Source organism: Colossoma macropomum, unplaced genomic scaffold, assembly GCF_904425465.1.
Source record: "Colossoma macropomum unplaced genomic scaffold, Colossoma_macropomum, whole genome shotgun sequence".
In the NCBI taxonomy this organism is placed as follows: domain Eukaryota; kingdom Metazoa; phylum Chordata; class Actinopteri; order Characiformes; family Serrasalmidae; genus Colossoma; species Colossoma macropomum.
Genome location: NW_023494807.1, coordinates 23,643,963 through 23,663,511, shown reverse-complemented (window position 1 = coordinate 23,663,511; position 19,549 = coordinate 23,643,963). Strand labels below are relative to the sequence as shown.

At 38.9% G+C, this 19,549-nt stretch overlaps 1 protein-coding gene across 2 annotated transcripts; it reads left to right on the top strand.

Moving 5' to 3' along the window:
• On the top strand, window positions 1–18,215 carry LOC118797277 (fizzy-related protein homolog). 2 transcript variants are annotated; one of them, XM_036556583.1, is made up of 14 exons: window positions 1–105; window positions 4,210–4,280; window positions 4,918–5,046; window positions 6,063–6,126; window positions 7,530–7,657; window positions 9,503–9,585; window positions 10,215–10,398; window positions 10,489–10,554; window positions 12,673–12,775; window positions 13,056–13,240; window positions 14,532–14,765; window positions 15,277–15,381; window positions 16,264–16,356; window positions 17,364–18,215. In XM_036556583.1, exons 2-14 carry the CDS (start codon window positions 4,212–4,214, stop codon window positions 17,403–17,405), a joined length of 1,485 nt encoding a protein of 494 aa, XP_036412476.1. In that variant the 5' UTR covers window positions 1–105; window positions 4,210–4,211; the 3' UTR covers window positions 17,406–18,215. The 2 variants fall into 2 exon arrangements, with proteins under 2 accessions (XP_036412476.1, XP_036412475.1); XM_036556582.1 differs by having other exon boundaries at window positions 49–280.
• Window positions 18,216–19,549: the final 1,334 nt, after the last annotated feature.

Sequence of the window (19,549 nt, the reverse complement as noted above, 5' to 3'; positions counted from 1 at the left end):
ATCTGCCAGTGTAGCCGTGTAGCTGACTATGCTGAGCGACCGTGTTTTGTAAAGGTAGCTAAAGCAGATGTTTACACGAGGCCGGACAGGCGGCGGTGTTCTCAGGTAATCGCTGTAACCATAGAAACACAGCTGCATTTTGTTATTCAAAAAGGTGACGTCGGCGACGTAGATTACCCATATCACCTTGCGCTTTTCAGAACAACAATCATCTAGCTAGAGGTCTCAGTTACAAAAACAACAAAACGGAGGCACTTTGTCAGCTCGAGCAGTCAGTCTGGTGAGTAACGTTAGTTAAGCGTTTGATTCGTCTTTTACCAACGTCCATTACCAAGTTAATACAAAGTTCTGTGATTGAATTTGCTCGTCGTTAACTCTTAAATGCCTTTAGTTAGCTAACTTGGCTTCTCTAGTAACGTTAGCAGTGTTAATCTCCTGCTTCTTGTTCGAATTTGCCCGTTCCACCTTAAATGGTGCAGCAGTTACATTGAGGCGTCTCGGGCGACTGAATGTAACTGCTGCACCATTTAAGGTGGAACGGGGAAATTCGGAAAGGAAGCCGACTTCAGTCTCGGACATTAGCGAGGCTGCTTACTGTGTTTACCCTCTGAGAAACGCAGAATGAAACTCGCTTTGAATAAAGTTCTTATATCTTACATTTGAACTTCGTTCTTGTTTAAACATGTATGATGTCTGTTTGAACTGAGTTAGCTAACGCACTGTTAAGCACTTAGCTCTGCTGTTAGCCGTGGATTTCCGTGTTAAAGCGGGGGCTAGCGGTTAAAGCTAACAGCTGTTTTGCTTCGTCGGCTTTTTCTGTTATCAGGCAAAAACAAACGACAACGTTTTAGGGGCTTTATTCCCCCTAAACCAGAATCCGAACATAGCTAGGAATTTCGGCCACCGTAGTTATGTTATATAAATTCAGCCTGTGAGTATGTTTTGTTGTGGCTAACTTTTGTCAGACTACGTTCAAGCAAACTGTAATCCGTGTAGATTTCGTCTGAAGAAGGTCTAGAGCTCTGCGGATTGTACCATTGACCATTTATCTTATTTTACATTTTTACATTTTATCTATCCATTTTGTCTGGCGGATGAGTGACAGACGCGTCTGTTATGTGGATTAGGTGTGCATGCCTTTACATGGCTGGGAGCTTTTCGTGGCAGTATTTATAAGCGCATATTCCTGTGTTTTATGTATCCTATTACACTGTGGTAACTTTCTTGAAGAGAATAAAGGCTTAAATATGTATAAGGGAACGATCTGTGTTCCCAAAGCATGACGGGGTCTTTTATTATGTTTTAAGTGGATGTGGCCTGGCTTGTATATTCGCTCATACATATAGATCTCTCAGAGAAATTGTTGTAGTTAATATAGACAGGCCTACTGTACATACTAGGGGTGGGCGATGTGGCAAAATCATATCACGATACTTCAAGACATTTTCACCATACACAACATGCATCACAACATTTAGTTCGTGAGTTTAATTAGAGATTTAAGTTGAAACACAAAATAGAACCTGTAGTGCCGTGTATAATAATAATAATGATGATAATAATAATAATAATAATAAACATAGCTACAATGTTTTTTTTTATTCAGTATATTACTAACTGTGCTGCACTCAGTCCAAGTAAACAGGCTTAATTATGGTCTCTTTGTAATGAAACATATATTTAGTCAGTGTTATTTTAGTACTAACAATACCTGCAATATGATGATATCATCATATTGCCCACCCCTAGTACATAACAGCCTAATAAATCAAACATTCCAGTGCTTCTACTTCCAACCTGATTAAGAAAGCATAAAATGGTATCAGACATACTTTGGGGGGGGGTGTATGGCCCAGCTAGCATTTCGTTCTATTTTGTGGTTGTGCTCAGTTAACTTGGGTACTTTAATAGCCTGTAACTACATCACAATTCATCAAACTATATCTTGCTTATGGGTTCAGTTCTCTGACATCTTTTAAAAAAATATATACGTAATGCATGGTCTGAGGAAGTGGACAGTAGCATGTTTGGTCAGTCCAGCACATTACATTTTAAATAAAACTACAACTGTTATGTTACTGTGGTGAATATTAGCTTTAGTTGAAAGTATTCACAGTAAGTTATACAGTAATCCGTCCACTGAAATAGCAGTACTAACTGCGCTGCATTTACCTCACTTTTTTCACTTTTTCAGCCCAGCTAGAGCTTGTGCCTGATTTTCTGCTTGCTGCTGGCAATTTAGACTAGGATAATACTGCATGATCTGCATATCAGAATTCAATATTGTGATTATACTGCTACATGTTGCACTCCTTACAGTACGTTACAATATGTTTAAATGTACACAGGTTACTTACAGTACTTACAATATGTTAAAACATGTTGCTGCATCCTTGACAGGGTAAAAGATTGGCTTGCATTATTATTATTTTTTTTTTAAGCAAAAAAGGAGTCGTGTTTCATCATATGAATGACTGATTTTATCCAAAGTCCCACAAAAACTCATCTGGAACATCCGAGGTTGGGCCGAATGCTCACAGCACGTAATAAAACCTGTAGTGTTTAGTCAGGGACTCATTTGTGTTTTGCATCTGGATTTAGTCTTAGTGCTGCGAAGACCAGTATTGCAATGTTAATTAACACATTATGCAGTCGCATACAGAAAACACTGCTGATCAAATTACACGTTTATGTTGGTTTCTCTAGTGAAAGAAGTTAACACATCCTCTACAGAGAACACACTTGGTTTTAGAGCACAGTTTCTATTTATTTGCTGATTGTGCAACCCTGTTAGCAGACCATGGACACAATCCTGAATGTATTGAGATAAACATAGTGGTAGTAGTAGCTTAAGCAGTGGTGATGTGGGGTGTAATGCAGGAGTGTCCAGTCTTACACAGAGGGGACCACTGTAGCTGTGGGGTTTCATTACAACAAAGCAGGAGCACACATGATCAGTTGTTGAATACGGAGACTAACTGATTAAACAAGTAAATCAGGCATGTTTATGTCTGAATGTACTGAAAACCTGCAGCCGCACCAACCCTTTTCGGATAATATTGAACTCCCCTGGTGTAATGGTATTTACAGGTTTGATGCAATTTTTGATTCTCAGGTCAAGAGTCGATTTAATGTTTGATATTCTACAGAGCTCTAATTACATAAAACACAGTTTGGTTTGGTTTTGATTAGTTTGGCAACAAAAGCTGTTTATTGGTTTTTGATAACACAGACACGCTTAAAATACAACACTAAAACAAATATTGGTGGGTGGGGATGTTATGATAGTATCCGCATCATACTCATAGAACCGCAATCAAGCAATGAAATTTAAAACAAATATTAAATTATGCTTCTCTGGCCCTTCAAGGCCTCGACAAAAGCAATAGCATTTGACCAGTTCTGGATTGTGGCAGCCTTGTAAAATCTGCCTGTAGCCTGTTCCAAAATAAGAATATCTGAGAAATAGCAAGGCCAAAATGAAGATAACTCAATATCTGGCAAAAACCAACCCTTCAAAACAGACTTTTAGGAAGCCGTTAAGGCTGCTAATATAATGCTTTTTGCTGTGAATTAAAAGTTACGTTAGAATCATCACCTAGTAAAAGCAACCTGGACATAAAGGAATATCAATATTTAGGAGAACAGACTATGTTTGTACCACACGACTACAAAAAGACAAATGTAGGCACTGCCAGAACATATAATCCCCAAAAGCTTTTTTTTTCTTCTTGAAAGTGCTCCTAAAATGGGTACCCCTAGAATTTGAGTGACTTCAGAAAGAGCCTGTTTGAGAGCATAAGCCCCACCCCCCTCTCTGCCCATTTTACTCTAATAGACTACACTTGGATCCCAGTTATGGTCATTGACAGTGGTTTCCATGAAAGACAGACCTCTACAATGAATCAGTGAATACAGTGTGGGAAAGTAATTGCCGTAAGCTTAAATAATTGTGGTCAGGTGATTATGTAATACCTGTGATGGGCCTACCAGTAGTGTTGTGAAAGGGTGGGGGCTTGCCAGTGTGTTGCCAGTAGGTTAGTGCCCAGGCTGGTAATCTGCTGATTTATTAGAAGGACTTGAATATTCCCTGGATGTATGTGTAGTATTTCTTAATATATCAATAAAGGCAATAAGTGTCCTGATGAGTAAAGGCAGTCTGTGTTTTAATGTCATTTTAATAACATTTTGCTGTCTAATCCTCTACAGCCATGGACCAGGATTATGAGAGTCGGCTGCTACGACAAATCAATATACAGAATGACAACGCCAGCCCCATTGTGAGTCTGAGTTTCATCTTGATGTTTTTTTGAAGCTTCAAATGGTTTCATGTGATGTTTTCATTGGGTAATCATTGACCACTGCCTCAGTTATGGAGGTGGCGCAGGTGGAGGGGGCTAAATATCAAGGCTAGTTTTACCAGCTGTGAAGAGGGAAACGGCCAAATATCGTTTTCTGTGAATGGAAGCAACAGAGGTGTTTTCTTATCTCCGATATAGTAGCTTTTTATGGTTGAAGGAATAAGTGTCCTTAAATTTACATTCTGTTGATGGAGCAAGATTTTATTTTAAATCATTTTACCTGTTTCTGTTGTTCCGTCCATCATGAAATGTTCACACAATGTAATAAAAAAAGGTTTTAAAAGTTGTTCCTATGTCAATGATATATTGAGTATTTTCTCTGAGATTATGGCCATCTATATGATCCATGGATATACTCTGTCTGGGTAGGACACAGGTCTGAAAGTGCATTCCTATAGATCACTGTTTCAAAATCCTGGTCCTAGAGTAGCCCTGAACTGCACAGGGTGTTCTGTTTCTCAGAGACAGAAATATGCAGTTCAGTGATACTGTAGGACAGTTAATGGGAAATATTAGTACATAAGCACTATGATGATTATCTCTCTTTTTTCTGCAGAAGGTGACAGAGGTCATGCAAGCACTGACGCCCACAAACTCACCCCTGTCCTCACCAAGTAAACACGGAGATCGCTTCATCCCGTCCCGCGCTGGAGCCAACTGGAGCGTCAACTTCCACCGCATAAATGTAAGCCTCTAAACTGACGCAGTAGTTTGGTGCAAAATCTAATTTATATAATCGCATTTCCAAACAGAGTGCTGCTTTATCCAATTTTATAGATAACAGCCTGTTATACAGTGTCAGAAACCATATCAGCAAGTCTGTTTGAGCTTACTTAAAGGGGAATTCCAGCAATTTTCTGCATGATTAAATGCTTACACAAAAAAGTAATTCACAATGGTTTGGTGTGAAATTCTTCATTGAGAAACTGACTATGGTAGTGATAGGAACCAGACATCTGAAAAGCATTTAAAAGCTACCTCGCAGCAAGTTATTAATGGTAACAAATACGCTGTTTGATGTCTGAAAGACTGTTTTATGATAGTTTTTAAATATGTTTTTAGGCTAAATTGTTGTGGTACATGCAGGGTGTTGTAAGGCAAATAGTCCCCTTATTTTTTCATTATCAACATTACATAAATTCGTGTAGACACAAATAGGTTCACCGGTGGTTTTGGATAGTCCATAAAATATATTCCCATTGTACATATGACGACTCCTGGTTCCGATCACCAGCACAGTGAAGAAAACTGGCTTGGTAAGTTTCTGTTCAATGCGCCATTTCACATCAAATCATTCTCGGTGCCTGAATTATGCAGAAATTGTGAATTTTGTGGAATTCCTTTTTAACAATTCACTGTAGTTTGAGGCAGGTGCGTTTGATTTAGGCTGTTTGGCCGATGCTAATTGCTAGATAGAAACTTGCATTACTTGTTTGGGATATTGTCGCTAACAGGCAGCTCCAGTGAAAAAACTGAAGAAGCAAACTACAGATACCAAACAAGTCTTGGCTAATCAACTACATTTGATGTGAGGGGGAAAACTGTGGATTTTATTATTTATTTTTTTGCTGAACTATCTCTTTTAGAAAGTTCCTTAACAAAGCTCTCTTTGCCCAGCATGCATTTTAGTAGACTCACATTGTTACCGGAAAAATCCCATTCTTTACTGCAGTGTTATGGTATTTTGTCTTTTATTCAAAGGAAAACGAAAAGTCATACAGCCAAAACAGGAAGACAAAGGATGGCACCTCAGACAACAGCAAAGGTAACCTTTCAGCCTTGGATTTTTTTTTCTTTGTCTTTTGTGTAAGCTATAGTGTAGTTTTGTCTTTGCCAGTGTTCATTACATGATGAAAATGGTAAAGAAAAAAAGGCACTCTGGGTTTTTGGCCAAAAGAGGGGAAAAAATACAAACATTTTTGGCCACAAAAAACCCCAAAGGTTAAATAAGACTACAACAAAATATAAGACTTTACTATGTGCGTGCGTGCGTGCGTGCGTGCGTGCGTGCGTGCGTGTGTGCGTGCGTGTGTGCGTGCGTGCGTGTGCGTGTGTGCGTATTATGTATTTTCCATATGTCACTTAGTTGAGATGCAGCTGGCAGTGCCACCTTTTAATTTTTACCTTGTATTTAATTATATATTAAGACAGTTCTCAAACATTATAAGCTCCAGTTTTCAGTTTTATTAACTCCAAACATCTGTCACTGGTTAACGCTAGTTATCATACCTTTTGTAGATAGTCCACAGGTTTTCGCTGTATTAGAACTGGATTCCCAATGGGGGCAGGGTTGTCAGATCCAGTAAACATTTTAAAAGCTGTCCACCAGATGTAGAAAGGTTACAATTTTCTAGCCCAGTTTAGCAGGAAAACCCTGAACCTGGCAACCCTGATGATGGGTGCACTGTACCAAAGACCACACTAAGCAAACTCATGGGCACTCCCTTGAATGTGAAATTGGGACACTGTACAGCTTCGTGGCCTTCACATGCATGTGCTATTGAGGAGCAGAAACTGCAGGACTGCAAATGCAACAAGTGTGTGTGGGTTTTTTTTGTTATTGTTGTTTTCTGCAGCAAAACAATAGAAGCCATATCTTCCCCCAGTGTCATCTGTAGCGTATTGCAATCTGTTCAAATAACCAAGTATATGATATGAACACTGCAAAGCATTCTACAGCATAAAGCTTGTTCTAAAGTAAATGAAACATCAACTTTTTCTCCTAACTGACACCATTAATGACTTTAGTGACTAATCACTGCAGCCCTAGTAGAAATAGGCAAGTATTATGTGTCATTTGCGGTTCAGGTGAAAGACTGTGTGGATATATAACAGCATTGAGCAGTCTGTTTAATATGAACCTGTTCTCTGCTCAAAACATTCAGACAAGGCCTCCCTTATGGCAGCCTGGTAACTATGACAACCGGGTTCTAGTTTGCCTCCAGTGCACTCACTCACCCCTTCCTATCCTTCTGTTTGTTGATCTTTCTCTTTTTCTCTCCCTTCTGGGTTTCTGTCTGTCGTTTGGATTCCTTTCCCCTTTCGATTCCTCACTGTTTTCTTACTTTGTTTCTTTCTTTCTTCTTTCAGCTTTGCTTTTGTGTGGTTTTGTATTTTCGTATTGTTGTCTAAATTCTTTCATTCTCCCCGTCTCCCTCTCTCTGTCAGATGGCCTGGCATACTCGGCCCTGCTGAAGAACGAGCTACTGGGGGCGGGCATTGAGAAGGTGCAGGACCCTCAGACGGAGGACCGGCGGCTGCAGCCGTCCACTCCAGAGAAGAGGAGCCTGTTTAGCGTGAGTGACCGCTGAGAGACAACGAATGCAGTCACGATTCTACTTGCACACAATCCCCACAAGACCCTAAATGTCGTTGTGTATTTTCACATCATTTAGGTAGCCACTACTCTGAAAGCTTTTGGGTAATGAAAAAAATGAATAATGAACAGATGATCAAAAAGTATGAATATAAAACTATTTAAACTAATTAAAAAAAACAATGCAATTGGACCACCCACCCCCATGGTGGAGGTATGGCTTAATGTGGGTAAGGCACCCAAACATTGCAGTATTGAAAATTTGCCTCCGCAACAGCCCTATAAGCTCTCCCACTCCCACTCGTGCCATCGGCTTTGTTCAGCTTCAGCACGAAGGACACGGCAGAGGAGGAGTTCTAGAGTAGGCGGTTTCCGAATGGCCTTGGATTTGTGTTTGTGTGAATGGAGGTAACATACTTGCTAAAGCTGACCATTTACCATTCACTAAACAAAACATAAAAGAAGTTTTGGTTTGGTTGGCAGGATTGCACATTTTCTGAATTTCAGCCTGATGGTAGTATAACCAATGATTAAATGATCTGGACCTTTTTGTACATCGGTTTAAGGAGGATGTGCAGGACTGTGGAAGATCTGTGGATTCTTTTCGTTAGGGCTGCACAATATTAACAAAATGCTAGTATTACGATTATATTGCTATATATTATGATTGTGATATGCCTTGTAATTATGGTTGCACCAATCTTACTTTTTTAAATGGCCAGTTACAATTTCTTTATGGCTCAATATTTTTTATTTTATTTTATTTATTTATTTATTTATTTATATTTTATTATTATTTTTTTTTTAAATTAAACAGGCTGTTTTTGTTACTGTGCCTTTAGAATGTGTTTAGTAGGTGTTTTTGAGTAGGGCAGTTACCAAAGCGTTCTGGACAGTGGGCCTCCACGACCAGAGTTCAATACTCCTGGGTTTGGGGGTTCATTTGTGTTTTGCAGCAGGGACCAACAATATATGGTGCAGTTGTGCATCTGGTCTGGGTTTTTTCTCACCAGTTATGTGAACAGTTAAAGGCCCAGGGAACCTAAATCCCTGTTTTCTATTTCTCTTGTGGGCACACAATATATAAGTACGTCCTGTGAATAACGTGTGTGTGTGTGTGTGTGTGTGTGTGTGTGTGTGTGTGTGTGTGTCATAGTGGGGTCTACAACTCATCGTGTTTTTTTTTTTTTTTTTTTTTTTTGTTTTTTTTCCTCCCCAGTCTATTCAAACTTTGCTGGATATTTAATATAACACTCAATTTTCATACAAACATTTTAAACATTTTACACTGTGTTCCCTGGAACCTTAAGGTTAGATAAGTGTGGAACATGTACATTTTGGCGTGGCACAATTATTACATTATCACCCGATCAGTTGTTTGAGCTGCCCCAATTACTTAAGGCCTTTACAAACATATGTTCATGTTGCAAGAAACAAAATTTGAATTGGGTATATTTTCATCAGACGTGTTGAGGCAAATACATGCAAATAAAAAAAAAGTAGAAAACATTTATTTAGACACGTCACGGGTCTTACAAAACCACAAGATCTCTGACTTAGTGCTGACATCTTTAGAGGGCAGTAGTGAGTAATGTTTGTTTATTTGAGCTTGTTTCTGTTGTCATTTGGGAGCTATTAAGTATCAACAGCTAAGAAGCAAGATCAGCCAATTTGGCCACTTTAAGGTTATATTGAACATATATTGAACAAAAAGACTATTAAATTGCTAATTGCAGTTATTTATATGGCAGTTAGACGTTAGAGAATATATCATGATTGTGACGAGCCTAACTGTTATTGATGTGTGTTTGTGTGTGTTTTGCAGTATTCTTTAAGTGCCAAACGCTCAGTTCCAGATGATGGCAACAGCATCTCCCCTTACTCCCTGTCACTAGTCAGCAGTAACAGGTAACGGTCCTCATATGATTCATGACCTCTCACGACTCGGATTATGAATGATTGTGTTTTTCTGTGTGGGATCCACAGAGCTGCTAGTTCTGAGAGATAGAGGAAGTGTATGAGCAGTGTATGAACAGATCCCCAGTGATGGTGTATCAAACGTGACTAGATTTAAGGGGTGGGCGATGTGTAAAAAGATATAACGTGATACTTTAATACACTAAGCATCATGATATTTAGTTTTTCTGAGGTTTGGAAAAAAGACAGTAGTGGCACCTTTAAGAGGATCACTATCAAAACCCAAGCATCCTTTTTCAAGCTGTGCTATCTCAAGTAAATTATTAAATAAAGGTGAGGAGTTGAATATTTTATTGAGTGCATGTCTTCCTTTTGGTTTTTCAGAACTCGAGTTAATAAAAAGTAAGGGCATATAATTAAGTCATTGAGTCACAACAAGAAAAAACAAACAAATGAGAAAAATAAGTATAAGATTTAAGTGCATAGCTTTGAGTTTGCAGAGGCTGAAGCAGAGGTCATCTTTAATTGCAGTTGTCTGCTGTTACCTCAGCAGATTCTGCATTTCATTTAACGAGTTTGTCTAGTTGTGTCCTCATTGTCCTCTCCTGTGTCTCTTTTAGTCAGAAGCTGTTGCGGTCTCCACGGAAACCTATGCGCAAGATCTCAAAGATTCCTTTTAAGGTGCTGGACGCCCCGGAGCTTCAGGACGACTTCTACCTCAACCTGGTGGACTGGTCCTCGTTAAACGTGCTTAGTGTTGGCCTTGGGACCTGCGTGTACCTGTGGAGTGCCTGCACCAGCCAGGTGGGTGTTTATCTGAGAAGAGTCGGAGGCTGTTACCTGCAAATCGTGGGTTGATTTGTTTGCTAATATATTTCCCACCTGTGTCTGCAGGTGACGAGGTTGTGTGATCTGTCAGTAGAAGGCGACTCTGTGACTTCAGTAGGCTGGTCGGAGAGGGTAAGAAAGCTTGGATTATTGGTGTTTATTAGCCTTTTCTTTCACTCTAGATAGTTTCACAACCTGTTTCACTTGTTGTGACTTGAAGTGTACATGGTAGTTTTAAGCAGACCCTTTTTTGTGTTTTAGCTGGGCTGTGGTTTCCCAGTCCAACTTCACACTTCAGTGTCTCTCTGTTGTATCACCTTACCCTAACAGCAAGCGAAAACAAGAACATAACGCTGCCATTCTAATCAATGAAGCTGTCTACACCAGCTGTGAGTGGCAAAGCGTGATGTGGAGCGTTGTTATGTGGCTTTTTCTGACTGACGGCCCATTTCTATTTTTGACATGTCACGTGGCTCTACCATTCCACCTCAAAACAGATGAGGACAGACTCACCTATGAAGTGGAGAAAAGGCCTTTCCAGATACCAAATATTATAAGCATTTTAATTGTTCTGTTAATGACATTTGTTATTTAAAGTTAATATATATCTTGCTGCTGTCGGGACAAAACCTCGTATCTCCACTTTTGTTTCATTTTTTTGACATAGTTTGAAAAAGGCAGCTTTCCTTTATGTTGTGTTGAAATTTCATGATGAATGGACCCACAGAAATGGTCCAAAAAAAAATTTTTTTCTCCATTTAGTTCTACTAAAAGTTAAGAAAACTTTACGGAACAATGAAAAACTTGAAAAACACAATTGTAAAGTATGTGCCTAAAATATCCTAGTAACATTACGCTGACATTTACATGCTGGTGATAAATAGCGTAGCTATGTTGAAGTATGGTACTTGTAGTTTTTAGTTATCTTTTGATAGGTCTGTGGTTCCAGAAGGATGTTCTGGTATCCATCAAGAACTCATCAAAAAAATCTTGCCACTGCTTTCAGTGAAAACAAAGTGTTCACAGACAACAGACACCAATGCTTGGCAATTGAGTTGAGTTTTGATGGAATGTGCTCTGTAACCATGCATCAGCCAAAAGGAGACTGAAGTACAGCACAATAATGTCCAACATACTGGATCGGTTTTCGCACTGATACTTGCCCTAATAAAGGGTCTGGTGTTGGTCAGATGGCACTAATCCGTTATCAGTAATGTTTCTTAGACAAACTAGTTACTCTAAAATGGAAGAGGTTAATGCAATACGATACAAATTCCCACTTCGTTACTAGCAAATATGAATGTGTTCTTCTACAAGCCACTGCAGTGTGTCAAAATAAAAGCCCCTCTTAACCAAGCATGACATAGCGTATCAGAATAAAAGCGCTGTGCTGGATGTCTTTTCTAATTCTGTTGTGCTACCCACAAGCTTTGTCAGTAAACAAATACTTCAGACTTTTAAATTCTTTTATATAATGTGAGATAAAAAATAAGCATTGCCAGATTTTGGGATGATGAGATGCTAAGGTGATGGTTAGACTTTTACTAATTACTAATAAATTCAAAGAATATGGTTGAATATGAAATACTTTTCCAGTGTGCCTCATTTTAAATATCTTTTAAAAGAAATAATGTCCTTAAAATAAATATCATGTTATGTATCACCCTGTATAATAAATACTTAAATGTAGTATTTCAATATATTATTTCAATTAAAGAAAGAAAAAAATATTGGATCAGTACTCATATTTTCCCGATATCCTGAGCTTAGGTGTCAGAACCGATATCAGGACCTAGTAAGGTGGATTGGTGTATCGCTAGTTAATGCTGAGCAAGATGAAGGAGGAACTACCGCTGTGGTCATCACACATCCATAGCTGTGCAATCCAACTCTAAAAAATCTATAAGTAATGTTTGTGGTAAGCCTTGCCCTTTTCACTTCTTCCTGTGTAAAATAACAGCCTTAATTTTCACTTATGAGCATTTAGGCTTCAATTAGTTTCCCACGCACTTTACTTTCTGCCTATAAACGCACCTACCAGCAAAGCAGCAACAAGTGTCAATGGGTTTTGGGATGTAGACCAATGTGTCCTAAGAATAGTCCCTGAAAGGCTTGATGACTACCTGGCTACTGAGCCAGTGAATCAGAGATGTTTAGACTGTGCAGAGCAGGTGGACCAGTAGTTAAACTCATTCCACTGATGGCTGAGAAATGGCTGTGTACTAATGCACCACTGTGCTTTTGTTTTAGGGGAGCTTGGTGGCAGTGGGCACTCATAAGGGTTTTGTGCAGATTTGGGATGCGGCTGCAGGAAAAAAGCTCTCTGTATTAGAGGGCCACACAGCCAGAGTGGGTGAGTGTACTGCTACTTGGAGCTTGACTGTTTGCTTAGTACACTCTACTTGTTTCAGATCAGTTTATGTTCTGTCTCTTTTAAAGTGGCCTAGACATTGACCTGAAACATGTCAGCTGTGCCTAGTGCCCTTAATCCTCTTTGTCCCTCGATAACGGTGTCTCTGTCTGTGTGCCTGCGTGCATGTATGTTGCTATCTGTGCGTGTGGGTGCTGTGTTTTTTTGGTTTTTTTTTTCTTTTTTTCCCTTCTCTTTTTTTTCCCCCCCCTCCTCCTCTCAGGCGCGTTGGCGTGGAACGTGGACCAGCTGTCTTCAGGCAGCAGGGACAGGCTAATCCTGCAGAGGGATATCCGGGCCCCTCCACTACAGTCCGAACGCAAGCTCCTGGGTCACCGGCAAGAAGTGTGCGGCCTAAAGTGGAGCACAGACCACCAGCTCCTCGCCTCAGGTGGCAATGACAACAAGGTATCCCACCTTGCGTATTATAAGCTACAAACTTTGCTAGACAGCAGGTGATGGCTGGGATTCTGCTGACATTCTGCTGTCAAATTGCCCTGTGTTTTTGATATTTGATGATATTTGTTCAGTGTATTATTATTTTTTATTTTTTATTTATTTTTATTTTTTTTCAGTGTATGTGAATTGAAGGGGTATTTCACAAAGCAGAATTTCTCATTTGGCCAACTAAATTAAAAGGCTTATTGTGGAAAACCAAACATACAGTACTGTTGTACTGTACAGATTCATGTATAGAGCTAGGCAAAAGTCATAGATGCCTAAGAAAAGTTTAAACCCATTTTTCTGTGTTTTTTGCTTGTAAAAACACTGTATAACATTAGAATAATGCAAACAAATGTCAGTGCAGTAAAAAGTAACAAGAATTTCTTAATTTCAAAAGAGCAGTTTATATCTTTAGTGCTACTTAGAAGGTTTGGCTCCTGACTTTTCTACAATGCCCCATTTCAAAGGTTTGTTCAAATCCACCAGCATCACACCTGATTTAACCTAATGAAGCACTATTTAACCAAACTAAGTATTGGATGATAACTACAATTAATACTGGGCTGCCATGAGGAAACTTTGGAAATACAAATAAACACATTGACCTGTAGAATCACTGTGTATTGTATACGCATAAAATAGTGGTCTTATGTACATCAATGTGTTCTTAATTAGTTTTTATTCTAATATTAGTGCTTCTCTCAGCAAATAACTAACTACTGCCCAGATAAATAGCATTTTAAATAGAAATTTCTTAAATGCATAAGACTTTTGCACTGTACTTTTCAGTACAGTGTAAACACTGTTGAAATTTCAAATTGGAAAAGAATCTTGAAAAAACAGCCCATCTTTTGATGTCACAAAAAACAGTGCATGTATGTATTCCTACCCGTTCAGCCCAAAGCTGTTTAGCTCCACTCATTCACACTAAAGTTATAAGAGGTGTTTCAGTCCAGACTGCTTTTTGTATGAGGCACAATACAGGAGAGCCAATCATATATCATTTACATATAATTTACATATAATAAAATGGCAACTCTCACTTCAGGCTTAAATTATCCATCTTGCTGTAAAATAGCCCTGAGGTGGATGTCTTGTGATCAGGTCATATGTGCATATGTCAGTGTGCAGATTTAGGATGCGTTTTTGCCTTTCTTACTTTCTCACACTAACAAGTACAGTCATGTGTACACAGAAACGTGCAAGTCTCTCAGACTCACTCTCTCTCTCTCTCTCTCTCCCTCCCTCTCTAAAGCTGTTAGTGTGGAACCACTCCAGCGTCTCGCCCATGCAGCAGTACACAGAGCACTTGGCGGCCGTGAAAGCCATCGCCTGGTCGCCTCACCAGCACGGTCTGCTCGCATCCGGCGGGGGAACAGCTGACCGCTGCATCCGCTTCTGGAACACGCTGACCGGGCAGCCTCTGCAGTCCACTGACACCGGCTCACAGGTCTGCAACCTGGCCTGGTCCAAACACACCAATGAACTGGTACGTACATCTCTCAGGACCACACACAGGGGTTCAAATGTAGTAAGAATGTAGCTGTTTTGACTCCAAATGTCATTGAAGTACCAACCCTTATATTGAGTTCCAGTTCTATTAAGTTGCTCCGATGTGATTTAGAATCATATTCTGTATTAACATTTACTGAATGTAATTAGAATCGTATTCTAGCTTTTACAGTGTATTTTTAGCTAAACATTGTAGTTGGAGTTTCAGTATTATAATTCTGAAGAGAGAGCTGGGCAATGTAGACATTACTTTATTGTAGATTTATTTCTAAACAAAGCTGCAAGTAAATAATCAATCACTGAGGCCATTTTCTGTACCTATTTACTGTATTATGATCATTTGTTGCCTGTAATTAATCATGTTTTGTTTATCCCATTAATTAATATCATATATTGTTAGATAGTCATCACAATTTTTTTAGAGGGTCAGAGATACAATTTTGCAATTTGAGAGTTGGGGCTTATTTTGATGAGCACCCTTTCCACAGGTCAGCACACATGGATACTCTCAGAATCAGATCCTGGTGTGGAAGTACCCCTCCCTCACACAGGTGGCCAAGCTCACCGGACATTCCTACAGAGTGCTATATCTGGTAAAGAACACTTGGATGTTTGTCACAATCAGTTTTTCACCCACAAATGCCTTCTTTCATAGCTACTGATAAAAAGTTGGAAAAGCTTTACAGAAATTCCATTTAACCTTATGAGAGAAGTTGTTGGACACTTCGGTTATACATGAAAAATTCATATATTTTGTCAAGAGTGTAAGAATATACTGAAGCTACGTATATACATTATATACATGTATACACAATATACAGCTCAGCTAGGCTGTTAAGTCATGGCACATTAGCTTGTATTCCCCTGTCAAACAGATATGCTCAAAGGCTGTTCATGCTGATCTAATGGTCAGTAAAGACATTGACTTGTCATCCATTGCAGTAAATCAGAAACATGGGCTGACATGCTCTGTGATTCGCCTGAGAAACTTTAGACACATTTGACTAAGTCGGCAGCAGCCATGAAAACAGAGAAAATAAAGTGCTGTTAGCAGCCTTGCCAAGAATTTTTCTCTTTAGAATAGAGATTAATGTAAGGCTGTTGAAGAATATGTGCCATTTACATTGTGTGATTAAAATAATGTAGGTTCTGCATAACATCAACACTAATAACATTATGGGATTTTTTTTTTTTTTTAAATAAAATCAGATGTGAAGAGAATTTTACTCCTCTGTCCAGCAATCCGAATCATTCCCATACACCAAAAATTCCTAGAAAAAACTATATATGTTTATTTAGGTTTGTGAAAGTCTGAAATTGGAGCTTTCTATAACCTCAGATAAGATGGTAAGCTCTGATTTGAAGCTCTGCTTTGTTAGGTCTTGTTTGGGTGAACGTTCATGCCCTTATTCCAGACAGAGCTGTGTGTTTTTTTTTTGTATTATTCTGAAATGTTCTGTGCTGGTTTCCTGCAGGCCATGTCGCCGGATGGGGAGGCCATAGTTACTGGAGCAGGAGATGAGACTCTGCGCTTCTGGAACGTCTTCAGCAAAACCAGATCCACCAAGGTACCATTAGCCATAGGTTACACAAGGCCAGAAACACACCCCACACGGTCCTGTTATACTCAATTTGAGGTCTTGCACTTGCAGAGGATGGACAAATGCATTGGCTTGGCTAATGTCTGTTGTAGCACCACCTTGTTTAGATGGTACAGTTACATGTGAAGTTTATATACTGGTATGGCTTGTCATTTTTGGCCTTAATCCTATGGGATTAGTAAATCAAAATCCAGTCAAATCAAATCATGTTTGTCACATCACATTTACACAGGTGTGAAGATGAGTGAAAATCTTAGGTGCGCAGCCCCCTTGTAGTACTTAAATATATAAAGAATATATAAGAAAATATATATACATATACATACACATTAGACTATATACACATTCACAAGATACACATTTGTATGCACACAGTATTGCACCATTCCAATACACAGTTTTTGTACAGAAATATAAGTTATGACAAAGAAGCTATAATATGTACACATTTCCATATATGCACATTTGTGTGGACACATTTGGATATTTACAGAGAATGAAAGGCAGTTTGTGTGTAGACTTGTGTAGTATTTAGCCCAGTATTGGGTGGGTGTTAACTTGACGCTAGCATACAATGGAAAATCTCATATTCCCGCCAGCAGAAATTAGCATTCTTGTCACCACTATTTTTCGATAAGCAAACATTCCAACATTCCACATTAAGCTCTTGTATATATTAGCCCTGGTGCGGCATGTTTGTGATGATTATATGATGGAGTGCAATATATGCCAATTTTAGGGTGGTACATTATAGGTATTATTGTATGGTCCATGCTTTTATCTGAAGTTGGAGCAATGTAACAACAGATGTGTGATGCTTTAGGACTTGGGATGCAAGATGGAAACTTAATCCATCTGCTGCTGTTTTTACATCTTAAATCTTACTGTATGGTGTACTAACTAAGGCTATCTCAGGTATCTGTGTAACTGAATACAGTGAAATGCTGATATCTTTATGTTTTCTCCTTTTTCAGGAATCTATATCAGTTTTAAATCTGTTTACAAGGATCCGGTAATATCTGCATGCATTTGGACATGCTAACATTAAGGACTCCCATGGGAACATACGCTGATTATCACCGTGATAACCTGAGCGACTGATGGACGTTAGACCACACCTCCTCTTCTGTGGTGCTGTTTTGAAGAACTGGGAATAGACAGAGGGGCACTGTGGGAAATGTGTCCCCTTAGATTTTACTTCAGAGAGGAGCGGTTGCATTACTGCCAAATAACTAACGTGTGAATGTTTATTTGTTGGTTTGTTTAAGTTTCTTTTCACCACTGTGCTTTTCTAAATCTTGTGTGCTTTTCCCTCCCCCGCAGTTGTGTTTGTGATAATGAGCTTTGTGCCCATTAGCCTTAACTGCAGTGTTGAGTTAACCTCAGAGGGTCAACGTTAGGCCTTGGAACATTGCAGCTACATTTTCTTATTATTTTTAACAAATTATTTATTTGAGCTTAGCTCCCTGCTTTTGTAATCTAACTTGTTTGGTTTTTTTTTTATAGAAAAAAAAAATCAGATCATATATTTAATTGACATATCATAGATAAATATTCTGTTTAAAACTGCATTTACATTTGGACCCTTTGTGTTTCTGTGTTATGAATCATTTGACATAATCGCAGCAATTGCTTTAAATTCAGCTTTTGATTCTCAAGTTGGCAAGAACTTCCATTATGTCTATAACACACAGTACAGCATAATGTATCTTAAACTACATCCCAACCAGTGGAACCACTGTTTTACTTCAGCAGACTAAATTTCTGTGGTATGAAACATTTAGTCCTCTGCACTTGAATTATTCCAAGTTGTTAGATGTAAATTGTTATTGTTCTTTTCTATTTTTTTATTATTATTATTATTATTATTATTTTCTTTTTATTTAGTTTTTACTTTTTTTTTGGTAAATCAGATTTCTTTTTTAACTTGGCTTGTGGTTTGAATGCTGTGCTGGGCCGGTGAGAATGAATGGTATTTATTTGATTCGTGAGGCTGTGTTGACTTGTTTGTGCAGACATTTTATGTAAGTTGAAAGACGGATGCTTGCCTTTGTATATGTTTTGCAAACAAATTCTACATAGTTGCAGTGTCGGAACAGCTTAAAAATGTTCTAGAAAAAGAGAGAAGAAAACGAAAATGAGGAGTTTCTTACTGAGGAGAGTGAATAAATGTAAGTGTTCCATGTTTTGTGTGTCTCTTGCTTTGGCTGATCCAGTTCATGTTAAAAATCTTTAGTCTATAGGTAGCGCTGGAAACCTCTTCACTGAATTGAGGCTTTCATTGTATGTGTGTGAATGAGATGAGTAGGTTTGAATCGTGTTGGGTAGAAATTCCATGGTCAGTGCTGAGGCACTTGAATTGGTGCCCTTTTCCCCTCTCAAACATATACAAAAGTCAACATGAATGCCTCTAATGTTGGCTTGTAATGGTGCAAACGTATATTGTGGATGATCTTATTGGCTGTTTGGGACTCAGTCTTCTGCAGTGGGTGCTATGATGCTAATAGGCGTGATGAAGAGGATCAACACACAAATCTCACCATATCAGACATATTTCACGTTCTGCATTTTTTTAAATTGACGTCTTTCACGCTGTAGGAAAACAGGCATTTTGTTTGGTCTACTGAAACTGGCAATCTGAGGCGTGCCCACAGACGATTGGAAAGGGAGAGAGATGTACATTGCTTCAGGTTTGGAATAAAAACAGTAATAAGGGTTGTTTCATACAGAAGCCCTCGAAGGCCATGGAATCTTTATATATATATATATTAATATATATATATATATATATATATATATATATATACACACACCACCAATCAGGACCACCTCCTTTTTTCTACACTCATTTTATCAGCTCCTTTTACTATATAGGTGCATTTTGTAGTTCTACAATTACAGACTATAGTCCATGTGTTTCTCTGCATACTTTGTTAGCCCCCTTTTACCCTGTTCCTCAGTGGTCAGGACCCCCATGGACCCTCACCCCTCACAGAGCAGGTACTATTTGGGTGGTGGATTATTCTCAGCACTGCAGTAACACTGACGTGGTGGTGGTGTGTTAGTGTGTGTTGCGCTGGTCTGAGTGGATCAGACACAGCAGTGCTTCTGGAGTTTTTAAACACCTCAGCATCACTGCTGGACTGAGAATAGTCCACCA